A 14736-nucleotide genomic window follows, 5' to 3' on the forward strand; every position below is an offset into this window, starting at 1 on the left:
CCTTTTGACGCCTTTTATAAATACGTACTTTATAAATCTGATCCAATCCTTTACAATGACAGCAGAGGGGGAGCTGAGTAAATGTGGCCGAGTGACAACCCTGTATTGATGATCAGCTGTGACCCACTCATTACCCAAGGAAACCACTGAGGAGTAAGTGACTAGTAAAGAAGTTCGAGCTGTAACTCTTCAAAGATCTCTGAGGAACATCTGCAGTATGTGGGATTGCAGCTTCTCGGCTTTGAGGGCTAGGAATTGGCAGCAGCAGAACCGGCCTACAAGAACTACTATAATCCCAGGCACTTTGGGGGATAGTTTTACTGAAAGGAACTTGCAGAATTGGATAGCTACCACCTGAAAGCAAGCTGTCTCCCTCGCCCCGGCGGTGGGAGCTCAGCACCGAGTCTAGGAGCACACAAAGCATGCTGTATGACTACCTCACCAGGTGGCATAGCTTGACTGTAACAGCGCAGCTCAAGGCACAAAATGATTGAGGTTTTTCTGAGAATTCTCAAACTAACTAATAATTCTAACTTGCCAGCATCTTGGCAGCAGAAGCTAGAATGATCACCGCCAAACTTGTCGTTACTTGTGGATTTTTGTGTCACACAAATATAACTGATGGTTTCCATCCCTTTTTTTTTAGGCAGTTCATCAGAGGCTAAGCAATGATTTTAAATTGCTTTAAGGTCTAGGACAAAGACTAATGCACTCTTACGGTATGGTTTCTCTCTCTACCTGCGTATTGTGTGCATATGTATACACAGCTCCTCTAGTGTGAGAGAGAACTTTCCTGGAAGGAAGTGTAACTCTGTGGAATTTATCTTTCAGGAGTAAATTCTGTTAGCACTTAAGACCAGTAACTAGCACCATTACTTCTTTCAGTAGTAAGGTGCTAAAGCGAATGCACTGAACAGACTGACTTTTGTCAGGCTCTTGAATGGCCTTAAGGCCATTAAAAAAGAAAATAAAAATTAAAATACTACAACTATTCCTTCACTTTGCAGAAGCATTTATTTTCACCCACAAGACAACACTGTAGACAGACTTGGTTTTAAAACTATTGTTCTCCTGCATACATATAGTCATAAAAAGTTTAAAAAAAAAAGCCAATTTTACAAATTATTAAAAGGTGTATTTAAAAGTAAACAAAATCTGTTTCTAGCATTTTGCCCATAGGGAAAAATATGTAAATACAAATAATTCACATGTGACTTCTTATTAACTTTTCTGTCCAGCTATTTTTGTAGCTTCTTTTTCTTTTTCTCCGGTTCATTCTTGCTGCTTACTTCTGTAGATGATAGATTTGCAGGCACATCATTTCCTAGTATCTACAGTAAGAAAAGAATTGGAAGTTAGAACGGTTTTGACTCAATTTTAGCTTATACTATCCTGATAAAACTTGAGTTTACTTGTACAGACCTTTTATAAGCACCATATCAACATCAGAAAATTCTGTTAGTAGTCATCTAAAAACAGGTCTACCATCATGTAACAATCACAGCTAGAACACTCAAGTGAAGAAAGAGATGAGGGAAATGCAAGCAGCAGCACCCCTCCTGACTCAATTGCCGGCAGTTCCTTTTGCACCAGATTATATGTGCCGCCTTCTCAGTTGTTTGCCATGCCTTAGCAAATGCTTCTGAGGCAGGGGTTATGAATGAGAGAGGTGAAGAGGGGTCCTAAACCTACCAATTTTCATTTTGCTTTCAAAACAATCAATCACCACTACTGTGTTTTCTGAACCCCTGCTCCTGTCAAGCAGAGGCCCTGTCAGGCTCAGGACACCGCATAGCAAAAAGGCATTTAGCTTTGATAGAAACTGTTAAAACTTTTGAAATAAATGGAAAACAGACTTTTTCTAAAGCAAAGAAGAACAAGAATAAAGAAAAGCCTGTGTGCTTCCAGAGAATGACCTGTCCTCAAGGAAAGAGGTAATCAAGAAGCGTGCTATGCTTTCTTTGAGAATATGGGAGTAGCGTTCAAGCAGAGAAGAGTGAAGCAGGCCACGATGAAATACAGTTCACTCAAGTAGGGTTCATAAAAGAGTTGGACCGAGACCAGGCACGCGTATGCTCCTCTACACTTGAGTCTTACGGACAAACTGCAATGTCTGATTAGATGAGGTGACAGGCGCTTCAGAAGCTTGACGCAAGGAAGCTGATCACTAGGACTTTAATACCAGGTTATAAATTACGTGAAAGCGACAACAGCATATACCAGTAGAAGAGTCATTTAATTGTATTAGAGTAACACAGGCACCTATGCTGGAATTAAACGCACCGCCATAAGCTGAAGGCTATGGTTTTGGTCAGCTAATTAGGATGGCAACAATTATGACACGCTAATGACACTAATTATGACAGTACCAGAGAGGCTGTGAGACCAGGTAACACGGTAACAGTAATTACCTTCAATGAGTAAATGTCACAAGAAGGCTTGAGACAGTCTAGGTTTCGAGGTGCCATAGAGGCCCGTTTCTTGGAGCAACTAGTCAGAGAACCCATGAAAAGGGAGAAGCAACTCTTGCCTGAGGACCTGCTTAAGAGGTTACCCACAGAACCATCCCTGTAATACTGATTTCAGTGTACTTACTTACTGAAAATGCATCACCATGGTAGAAGGAAAAAAACCCCAAACCTTAAAATGCATTACATCAGCAATAATAAGGTATTTAGTGAAGATTTTATTAAAGGGGGTTGCAAAAAGGTAAAATGCTTTCAGGGGTGAGAAGGAATTGAAAAAAGAAAGACTTGGAGTAAGAATATGCCATTTATCAATAGAATTTCAAGAGAACAGTTAAAAAAAGTCAGTAGAGTGATTAGTATCGCATGTCAACAGGCATCCTTTAAGAAGTGAAAATCCTGTCCAAATGAAGAAGAAATAAGTGCAAAATTAAGTTAAAATAAACAGGCAAGCCCAAAAGACTGAGGAACAGTAATAAAAATTCTCTAAGTGAGAGGCAGGGAATTATTCCTTGCTCTTCCATCAATGGATAGCACGGTGGTAACAAAAGCCTAAAGCAGGCATGAACAACAGGTGATCAAAGTGTAATTGAAGCACTCAGGAAAATTAAGACCAATATCAAGAAAACTGTTACAAATGCCCATCATCAGAAAAAAAAGGTTCAGAGCAAACTGGGTAAGAGGAATACTAACAGTGCCAGGGCTCGACACGGTCCACTGGAGAGTTCTAAAAGCAAGTGTAGAACTGTCAGCTAGCAACTGTTGGGTGTGTATGAACTCATTGCTTAAAACTGGTCTTGGTACTAGAAGGAATGAAAGATGATGCAAAGTGTTCCCATATAACACCATACAACACAGAGAATCCTGCATGTGTCTCTGTACGTATGTGATCCTGTATGGATCTGTGGTGTGCTCACATCCAGAATTGTGCATGTGCTTCTGTTCCTCCCAGCTCAAAAAAAAAAAAACAAACCCACGTAACAGAACTACAAAAACATAAAGGTGATGAAGAAGATCAAAGATACAAAATAGTTTCCAGAAAAGCAGGAGCTAACATAGCGGATAATAGAAGCATATAGAATTGCATGGCACAGGAATGGTAAATAGGAATAAAAGACTATTTTTCATAGTGTAGGAAATACAGGATGTCATCAAGTAACAGTATTAGGCATCATGCTTGAAACAAATGAAAGGTTAAGTACTTTTTCATACATGGTGAGCTGTGGAACTCACTGCTACAAGATACTGTGGGAGTCAGAAGTGTAAGCTGGGGAAAAAAAAAGTGATTAAACAAATTCACAGAACAAGACTCTTATCTACTGAACACAAAGAAAGATGTGTATCTTTGAGTGAGACAGTATTTAAGTTGTAAATTGCTGGAAGCTTTGAATGGACGTGAAGGGAATGATCACTGTATGTGCATCTTACTCATATACTCATTCCGTACCAGGAAGGAGGACGAGTAACTGATGTTTAGAATAACAGTATTTTGGATTAACCAGCATGGCCATTCCTGTATCAAGGGATAAGCTAGAATTATAGTATTGCCTTCGTTGTAGAGCAAGGACATTCACAGAAATTAGTACAAGAAGTAGAAGGCAAGGGGGGGAAATCAGCTTGCGTTAGCCTTACTTTGAGTCTATTTTCAATGAAGAAAGCGTGTCCCCTCAGGGACTGGAGTCATTGCAACAGGAGTGTTCCTGAGTTACGCCCACTGACAAACACTAGTTGGCGAGCGCAAGCAGTGGGCAGCTCAGCATGTGAATGCACAGCAGGATGCAAGGTTTCTTTCTACAACAAATTTAATTATCTACTCCCACTTTTTGAAGTCATGAGGATTGCCTTCAACTTAAGCTAATACAACAGCTCAAATATCAGAATATTTACATGTGTTTGGAAACAGATGATTCCTCAGAAAAAAGAAATAAAAATGTTTGACTGTATAAACAACAAGGACCGCTTGCTTATTTTGGGTTTTCTTTTTCCTCCATGATTACAGACGGTCAATAACTCCACTTATCTGTTTACCAAAAAAGTCACATGTAACTTAATGAAAGTACACAATCTTGTACTGGCATGCAAAATACTCAGCAGGCCTGAGGTGTGAGACCAGGTGAAAACCCCAGTGTCCCAGATGCACTAAGCTAGAATTGAAAAGTCTTAAGACCAGAGACACAGTTATTAGGACATTACAGTTCTTACAACATTATCAAGAGAGAATTTTTATATTGTGGAAGTTGTAAGAAAGGATTGCCATTTACAGCCAGCAATTATACAGAGTTTTCTTCTGAGCCACCCATCACAGTTACACAGTAATTTACTGGAGCAAAACCAAAATCCTACCGAGTTTTGGCAGATTTTCAAAAGGGAGATTTGATTACAGAACCGTGACATTCAAACGATATTAATTCAGCAAATCATCATCTTTCCCATCAGTGGAAATATCTATGATGGGCCCAGAAGGGAAATTTAATTTACAGCCCTTTATTCTTTTCAACAGCCGGTGTAAGCAGACCTGTGTCTTATTGAGAGTAGATATGAAGCAATCGCTACAATCTGCTGCTAAATGATTTTTTTTCTTCTGGGTTAAATTTCAATTTTACTGTATGCTGATTTTTTAAGATTACTGAAGGGTAATATGAATCTATGAAATCAGAAATCTTGTGCCTTACCTTTGGTTCTACCAACACCATCCGAATTTTCTGATGTTGGATGCTGTGTCTTATTGAGAGTAGATATGAAGCAATCGCTACAATCTGCTGCTAAATGATTTTTTTTCTTCTGGGTTAAATTTCAATTTTACTGTATGCTGATTTTTTAAGATTACTGAAGGGTAATATGAATCTATGAAATCAGAAATCTTGTGCCTTACCTTTGGTTCTACCAACACCATCCGAATTTTCTGATGTTGGATGTTGGAAGCATCTAACATAATGTTCACTTTAACTTTATCAAATACACGTAATGTTGTGTCTTCCACAGTAAGTGACGGTACCTGAAAGTTCAAATTTTGTATAAATACTCACTGCTTACAATGTCTTATGTTTTTATACAAATAAATATTTTTGTAGGAAATTATTAATGTTACATGTCAATGAAAAAGAACACAAATTACTGTCCTGAATGTTCAGAGTGTCAGAATACGTGGTATATACGTTTTTGCGATATTTACTCAGATAATTAGATATTAGTAGTACCTATTACAGAAACCAATTCGTGTCAGAACCTGTTTATTTAGACTTATAAAGACTGTAGTGGCACTACTACTACAGATTAGTAAACTTGCATTTAGAAAAGCCTCCCTTACCCTTCTAAATCCAACTAGAACAGATTTTAGTCATTCTGCTCACTTACCAAATCAAAAAATAAAGGTATTTAAGAACAAGCCTTATAAAACATACCTCATTGTTGTAATCCAGTCTTGGTGTTGGTTTACCTTTTTCTTCAAAGAAGACTGTTCCTTCTAACCCATACTTGGGAATCAGAACCACAACTGCATTTTTTCTTACAAATAATATATATGCATCTTCATTCACTACTCCTTTGCTTTTGAAGAACAGCTGTAACAAAAGTAAAATACATGAATAAGAAAAAAAAAGCACTAGAACATTCTCTTCTGGATTACAAATATACTGGCTTAAAAAAATAAAAACATTCTAATATGAATCTATACTTAGTGGTAATTACACACCATATATTGAAAGCAGATTAAAAAAATCCCATAAACTGTTTATAACATTACTATAGTATTAAGCACTCATCATATTGATAAAAAACACAAAGTAAAAAGCATCCTCAAGATGCCATTATTCTAAACTTTTCAGAACCAGCAGTGCAGTGTTGCAGCTTTTCCTCAAAGCAGCAGCCCTCATTCTTCACCATTCCTGCAGACTTGCTTGCTTTTGCTCTACAAAGCACAACTCAATGTTCCCTCCCTTCCTTCAAAATCAACATGAATTGTCCGTAGTTAATCCTCACATCTCAGAACTACCTACCTGTGTATGGAATGCAACAGATGCTCTTTGTGCGTATTGAGCCATTTTATGTCGGTAATTGAGATTTTTACACATATCCGCTAGTTTATGTTTATCTGTAAGTTCTGGGTAAGTACTGTCCGCTCCTATGGCCACTGCCAAAAGTCGATGTACTATGATGTCAGCATACCTGCAACAGATGAGATTAAATGATCAATGACATACCAAAACATACTTTTTTAATTAAAAAGTTTCTGAATATAATTTTGTTTTTATAAATCTTATAGATCAAAAGCTTTTTGTAATAATGACGGTCTGCTGACGACTCCCTGTATTAATTCAAGACCGCTCTCTTTGCTGACCAAAGATACACTCTGCAGAGCCAGAATGAACTGTACTGTTTTCTAAGAGAAATTCTTTACTATATTCTACCAATAGAGCGTATTATTACATTACACAAAGTGTATTGTTGAATGTTTACAAAGAAGAAACAAAGTTTTATTTCTGGATTAAAGAATGATGTTTCACCATGGCAGCTTAAGCCGCTCCCTCTTCCCTTTCCCATAAACTAGACAAATTTTGTGTAGAATGGTATTTCAAATGCCATTGATCTGCAAAGCATAATCACACTTGAACTGCTTGGTACATAACTTCTATTAGAACTTCAGCCAGGAACTTTTTAACGCATCTGTTAGCAACTAAAATTTACTATTAGGACTCCCAGAAGCTCCACAAATTATCCACACAAATGCACAGGAATTTTAATCCACCTGTAAGAGATTTCACTTGCAATGTTTCTAAGGAGCAAAATACGACAACAATTATTTTCCTCAACACTTAGATACTTCTTGGTTAAAAGAAAAAAAAAACACCCCTCATTTTCCAGGATGTACCATTTCTTTACAATGCAACAGCTACAGAAGCAAGTTTCAATTTAGCAATGTATTTATATGTAAAATACAGTCTCCTCAAAATTTAAACACAGCTCCTACCTGAAAAATGACTGGCCAAACTCTGCCTCAGTCTCTGGTTGACTTACATAATGCTAACTGATCCCGAAGTGCATTTCTATGCCAGAGATACACATTAGGGATGTATTTCTCTTATTTTCATGAGTCTTTTTAAAAATTTTATTAGACCTTAGGAGTCATAGACAGTGAACCTAGGCGCTTACATGAAGATGGATCACCATGTAAAGCCACTGCTGTTTCAATTGAAATCTAAAGCTGAACAGAAACAGTATTTTGTTTGAAAAGGACAACACCACAATTTAAAACAGAATTTCTTCACAAAAATATCATTTTTGATGATAAAATAAATAAAATAAAAAGTACCTTCTAATGGGTGAGGTAAAGTGGGTATAAATAGGTGAGGCTAAACCATAGTGATGAAAATCATTATCCATTCCAGAGCAGAAATAAACAGCTTGCATCATGCAGCGAGTGGTCAAAATTCGCAACAGTGTATTTAGATAGGGGAACGTAGGAGATTCAGCTTTGTCTAATGATTCAGCTAAAGCCTTTGCTGAATCCGTCTTAATTTCCAAATTCTGGAAGGAAGGAAAAAAAATTAAAAAAGGTCAGGTATTACTAGCAAATATTAACAGAGTATAAGCAGAAATGTAACAGCTGCATCCATGCTGATCTTAGCAACTGGCACAGGTATCACACTTAATAACAACCTAGTGGAATGCCACTATTACAAAAAAAAAAAATCCACCCATGCACAGATCACTCCCTCATTATCACTAGTGCTCTATGCAAACAACGAAAAGCTAAGTCAGTAGCCTAGGAATTCAGAAAAGACATCTATTCAGAACTAAGAAACACTTTATGCTAATATCAACAAGTGTTTTTATTTCCTTTGGTTTGATTTTTCCATCCCTTTATTGAATAAATCAAAAGGAATATGCAAAAAAAAAAAGTATTTATGCCACACAAAAGGTTCTCATCCAAGCACAATGTAAGCAGTAATCAACCTTCTTGTATGTCCTCCACAAAATTATGAAAACTTGTACTTGGAAAAGTGATTTGTAAAACTAGTACTGTATGACACTAAGCTTGTTCCCTGTTTGCCAGTGTTCCCTGATAAAAATTCAAGTAGCATGCAAATAAATAATGCATTTTTAATTTCCAGTCACACAAAGTAAGTTTCATCACAAGATCAGCTGAATGTTCTTTCCTTCATGTACACCACTGACAATGAAGTATGATCTAGAGATCAAATTATGCTGGTATTACGCTAAAATAATTGCAGATTGATTTAAAAAGTCTAACAAAAATAGTGTAACAAAAATATAGCATATTAATACCTAATTGTGATGGTTCTGACAGAGTAGTGAAAAGTCACTTTGGTTTATTAAAAGAGCGGTTGTCTATGCACATGCATTTAGCTTTCCAAATAAAACGGTACTTTAAAAATAATTTTTGGAGTACAAATGAAATCATTATCATTATTCCAGTTTTATAGCAGTGGAAAATGAAATGGCCTGGGTTTGGGCTCATCTGTTAATCTTCCACTGACAGAATTTGGGAGTTTCTCTCTTGCCCCTAGGGGAAAAAAAAAAAAAGGCGGGGGGGGAGTTGAAGGAAAAGGCAATATGAATGCACATCACATGTCTAGAAAATTCATTTTAAAAGTTTAGCTCAAATGAAAGATCCCAAACCAGGAAAAATAATTTTTTCAGTTCAGACTTGTTAATTAAATCAGGCTTGTTTCAGGCTAAATTCTAGCTGATCTAAGGAGAGGATGGAAACTATATACACATACGCACACATTTTCTTAGTTCCTGACTTTAAGAGAGACATGTTATTTGATGTGACTGACCAATTTTTAAGTGTATCAATAATGTATGTGATCCAAAGCCAAAAACTGGCTCAAAAAAATCACATGTGGCTTGGAGAGGAGTAACATTCACAGCACCCAAGAGTTAAAATACAAAAGACTTAAAGTGTGATTTGCTTTTTTTACCTAAGAAAGGGTTTTTAAAAAGCACAAGAGTCTTCCGTTCATCTAGAGGTACAGATACCTTGCTACAAGTACCAGCAATTTCAAAGTACTTTCAAAATACTGCTTTCCAACCCTTATTCTTGGGTAAGTGGCCAACCAGAGAGAAAACACAGCTTTTTATAATTAATTCACTTAATTAGCATGGTAAGAACTTGCCTCGGTCTTTGCTGCCTTCACAAGGATGTCGTAATTTGATGGGGGAGGAGCAGGATGTTTTCGGAGCAAGGCAAACTCCGGGAACTCATCGTAAATTTTTTGTGCTACAGAGACATTGGCAAGCAACATGAACTCTTCAACCATGGAATTTGTTTCTCTATCAACATAAAATATTTTGTATTGTTAGAAAAGCATTAAATATTTACTTTGAGTGCCTAATGAAGAAACATTCCACCATCCTAACAACATTATATAACAGTAACTAGCAGTTTTGAACATTTATACAATTAGGCAAACATTTTTAAGACTAAAAACATAACAATTATTTACTAAGTTTCAAATACTGAGTCAGAAGGAAAAAATCTGAACTATTCTAAAATAACAAATTATATTGAAGAAAAATGCTCTTTAAAATGCCCCAAAAGACCAACAGATAAACCTCTTGATTTCTTCCAAAGAGTACTGTTCAAATATTGTGCATATGAAGTTTGAAAGCACCATATCGCACACCATTTAGTCATGACGGTATACATAACTAAGTGTAGATTTTAGCACAGAAACTAAGTAGTAGTATGAGAGAAAGCAAGTATCGAGCTTCAGAAATTGAATCAGTAGCTCCATTTCTAGAACTCCTCAGTCTGTATCACTCTGCGCATGTGCAATAACTGCTCTGTTGTTCTTAAGGTTTCAGTAATCCATAACTCCGAGTTCTACTTTCTCTCCTTTGTTAATACCAGAAGAGCATCACAGAGAAGCCAGTGGGACGTAGTGAGTTTGGACCTTAGTGCTCCATTAAATCAGTAGTAAAGACTTAAGTTCATATATGAAGCATACAGTTCAAAACTTGCTTCATAAACAGTGCAGAAAAAGAGAGAAGAATTCTCTTTTCTAGGATCGGCTTGCCCAGAGAAGTTGTAGATGCCCCATCATTGGAAGTGTTCAAGGCCAGGTTGGATGGGGCTTTGAGCAACCTGATTTAGTGAAAGATGTCCCTGCCCATGGCAGGAGACTTTGGACTAGATGATCTTTAACGGTCCCTTCCAACCCAACTCATTCTGTAATTCCATGATTGTCCTGCGCTATTATATGAACTCTGTACACTATTAAGTAAATGTTGCTACTTAAACATGCCTTTAATTCCATCCCTGCCCTGAATTAACTAATTGAGGAAAATAAAACGCGTACTTGAGCTCCTTAGTCTGCAGATCAATAGGATCGTGAGTTTCACTGTCCATGTGGAAACGAACTTCTGGTGAGGAAAGTGTCAAGGCTCTGGAAGACAGTAAGTGGTATTAACGGATTACAGTAAAGCAGAAACACCAGCTGAGTTGCAGGCCTAGGTTTATCATGAAACTGTAATTTAAAATTAGCAAAAATTAAAAATACAACTGTGGAATTAATGTTCAAATTAGCCAGAATTATGATGCCAACACATATCAGTATTAGCTCCTAAAATTTCAAATGCTACTCCTCTGGTTGTGTTTTTATAATGACTGTAAAGAGATCCATATTGATTGATCTTGTGAAGGAAAAGTTCACATGCCAAGTTTATATTTTTGGGGAAATAAAGATAGGCATTTTTATGCAAATCAAAATGGCAAAATACTTCTCTTTCAAAGGATTTTCACTGGAAAAATGGACACAGAGGACCATTATACAGTTTGACAGCAAAAAATAGCCAGAGAAAAACTAGGATAAAAGGTAACAGGGACACTGCACAGTTTACCCATTATCAATTCTTTTCTTCTTCAGAATTTTTGCTAATTTGTTTAGTCCACGTAGGCTGGTAGTAATATCATCATTCATAGTTGCTGAATCAATTCTCATCTGTGCTTCGGCATATGTAAGAGAAGCCTTGAAGAGGTTAAAAAAAAAACCAACAAAAAAACCAAAAGAGAGACACCATGATACATAACTGAATACTGAAAAGAAAAACATAGTTCTGTTGCAGAAACTACAGTTTGCTGTCAAAGTTGGTTCACAATAATAGAAAGTTTTACATTCAACACCTAAATGCATGTCATTCTCAAAGAGTAATGGACAAAACAGGACAGATCTAAGCAAGATATTAAGAAATACCAGGCAGTTACAGTGTTTTTTTTATGCTGATCACAGATCTATTTTATACATCAGAGGTCTAATTTTCAGAAATATATTAAACACCTACAGAGTGTACCGAATTTAACTTAAAATTATGACTAGCTGGTATATACCAACCATGTCCAATATATATACCAATACATTTATACTTTTTAAATGAAATATCATAACACAGTAACCACACAAAAAACATTGCGGCCTTTGAGGTTTAAAAGAACAGGGCAGAATCGAACATTTTATTTTTAGAATTTTCTAGTTCTAAGAAAATTTAAATCAATAAACAGAAAGAAGAAAACTTCATTATCAAGTCTGTTGATCATTGTTTTTATAAAAAGGTCTCCAGCTTTTTTTCAGAAGTATAATAATGTTTATGTGACTAACCTTGGAATTAATAATACTCTTCGTAAATCTGGTTTTTAGAATTTCAGCTTTATGGTTCATCTCCCATATACATGAAAATGCAAGCCTATGAGAGGGAAATCTGTTAAAATCCACATATAAACATCTACAGTTTCTTGTCAGGATCAAAGTATGGATCATATACATATACCTGTCCACATTAGATCTCAGGGAGCATAAATTGGAACTGAGTAACTCTGGAACCATATCAATCCTCTGCAAAGTAAAGAATAAAAATCATGACTAGTTATAAGTATGTATTTTAATTTCCTGACTTTTAATATACTAAAAGCTTGGAAACAACAATTACTGTATTTTTTTTGCTAAGAAAGCTCAGATTTCTGAAAGAAAAGTAAGCTACTTTAGAGGAAATTCATTCCAAGATCCATTTTAATTATCAGTTTTTTAGTAACAGTTATTTCTGAAAAGAAATTGTGGTCTGTGAGAAATAAGTTAACATAAACAGGACTAAGTATACAGTTGTAATGAATACAAATCATAGGAAACAACAGCGTTTTAGCTACAAGATAAAAAAACAATAGAAAAGGCAAAACCAGGCCACTTCCGCAATTCCAGATCGATACTAAAACAGTAGTCCAGTTTCAGAACTATGTTATTAATGCTTCAAACAGGAGCTGAAAAGGATATTCTCCAGATAATGGATTTAAAAAAAAAAAAAAAAAAAAATAAAAAATGTCTCCCTCTTGCTGTGCACACTGAATGACAGAAAGCACCTTCATTTTGATAGTCTTAGGCAAATTAAGTGCAGCCCAAAGGAGTCTATACTTTTTTTTCCCCTTAGTTTAGAGATAATGTCTCTACTCCCAAGAATTAAAAGAGGAAAGCAATGAAAAATCCAACCTCTTAATTGTACAAAAAGCTTTTTATATAGAAAACAATTACTTTTTCACACAGATATACTGTTGTTCCTCTCTTTGCCGACTCCTCATCCAAAGCATTTCCTGGGCGAATAAAATGACTGACGTCTGCAATATGTACACCAACCTAAAAAACAAGCATCACGTTACGCGTCTTATGAAACAGAAGTAGTTCTCAACATGGAAGAAACTTTCTCAAGTTTTTATTTACAACCCAATTTACCCATTCCCAGTTCCCTTCAGCAGCTCCTATATTTAGTAATAGGAATAGTTAAAACCTATCATACTGATATTAAAAAAAAAAATGAATAGTTGCAGCAATTATGCAAAATAAGGGCATGCGTACATTTAGTGGAAAGTTATACTCATTACCAATGCAACTCTTCTTGCCTGGGAACTCAAATAACCTTTTTCATTTTCTTCAAGGCTCACTGCAAATTTGTTGTTGCTTTTCCGTTTGCTAGACCTTTCATTTTGGCACACTATACTATTACAATTACAAATTAATTTATAACGAAGAAAACCTGACTAAATCAGATATAAGGGGGTAGAGAGCTGGTGTTAAGTCTGTAGCTTTTTAATACTTTTTTTTTTTAAATAAAATAATCATTCCTTAGGCACTACAGCAGTAGCTTCACTGTTTCTACTGATAGTTTTTTATCCTAGCTGTAGATATCCATGTTTATACTTAGCTAAAGCAGTAAATAAATTATATGTTAATTTCCCATGCCAAACGAGCAGAAAGCAGGGTGAATTTAGGCGACATTATATTCCCACTTCTGACACTGATGTAATACAAATCAACTCCCTTTCTTTATTACCATCTTGCAGTTGTGCAAACACCATTAATTTCTTTTACAACAGATGTGTAGCTTTGCTCATGTCATTTACTATTACCACTACTGCACTCTTTGTAAAATAGAGGAGGAAGTAAATAAATAAATGACTGGCTTGATTAAAAAAAAAAAAATAATCAAAACCCAAAAAAACAATACCTCTGCATTTCCATTTTCTACTTCTCTACAATGTAATGCATCATCAATATCCGTACAACCAGGAGGATCAACACTACAAACATACAGATGCCTTAAGTCCTCCCTGTATTTCATATCCTGAAATTTAAAAAAAAAAGAAAGTGTTTTTCAAGAGCATCTTCCATATCAAAGTAAAAATGATCATTTCAGAAAGGCACTTTGCATAAGATTTTTGAAAGCAACCAAGTATTTTCAGAGTGCTTTTTTCTGTCTTAGGACAAGATTTGCAGTAATATTTATTTATAAGATCAAAACAGACATGCAGAAACTACAGTGATGGAAAAACTAAGACAGAAGATGATCAAGTACTGAAAAAAATTCTGTTTTACAGCAAACAGGAAGAGAAACAGAATAAAACCACAATCTTTTCATGATCTTCACATCTTTATCGGCGACATGGATAGTGGGATCGAGTGCACCCTCAGCAAGTGTGCTGACAACACCAAGCTGAGTGGTGCGGTCGACATGCCAGAGGGACGGGATGCCATCCAGAGGGACCTGGACAGGTTTGAGAGGTGGGCCCGTGCGAACCTCATGAAGTTCAACAAGGCCAAGTGCAAGGTCCTGCACCGGGGTTGGGGCAATCCCAAGCACAAATACAGGCTGGGGGATGAAGGGATTGAGAGCAGCCCTGCTGAGAAGGACTTGGGGTGTTGGCTGATGAGAAGCTCAACATGAGCCAGCAATGTGCGCTCGCAGCCCAGAAGGCCAATCGTATCCT

At 36.3% G+C, this 14736-nt stretch overlaps 1 protein-coding gene across 1 annotated transcript in view; it reads right to left on the reverse strand.

The window, feature by feature from the left end:
- Window positions 1–1001: 1001 nt before the first annotated feature.
- The window catches only part of DIS3 (DIS3 homolog, exosome endoribonuclease and 3'-5' exoribonuclease), a 22599-nt gene continuing 8864 nt past the window's right edge, over window positions 1002–14736 (reverse strand). The window contains exons 10-21 of the mRNA XM_009281742.2: window positions 13977–14093; window positions 13007–13108; window positions 12255–12319; window positions 12086–12170; window positions 11331–11458; window positions 10790–10876; window positions 9605–9761; window positions 7774–7988; window positions 6461–6629; window positions 5867–6025; window positions 5338–5460; window positions 1002–1331 (exon numbers count right to left, since the gene is read on the reverse strand). Coding sequence (XP_009280017.1) covers window positions 1239–1331; window positions 5338–5460; window positions 5867–6025; window positions 6461–6629; window positions 7774–7988; window positions 9605–9761; window positions 10790–10876; window positions 11331–11458; window positions 12086–12170; window positions 12255–12319; window positions 13007–13108; window positions 13977–14093 — 1500 coding nt within the window. The 3' untranslated portion in view covers window positions 1002–1238. The remainder of the gene's footprint in view (window positions 1332–5337; window positions 5461–5866; window positions 6026–6460; window positions 6630–7773; window positions 7989–9604; window positions 9762–10789; window positions 10877–11330; window positions 11459–12085; window positions 12171–12254; window positions 12320–13006; window positions 13109–13976; window positions 14094–14736) is intronic.

This window comes from Aptenodytes forsteri, unplaced genomic scaffold, assembly GCF_000699145.1.
Source record: "Aptenodytes forsteri isolate BGI_AS27 unplaced genomic scaffold, ASM69914v1 Scaffold51, whole genome shotgun sequence".
Classification (NCBI taxonomy): domain Eukaryota; kingdom Metazoa; phylum Chordata; class Aves; order Sphenisciformes; family Spheniscidae; genus Aptenodytes; species Aptenodytes forsteri.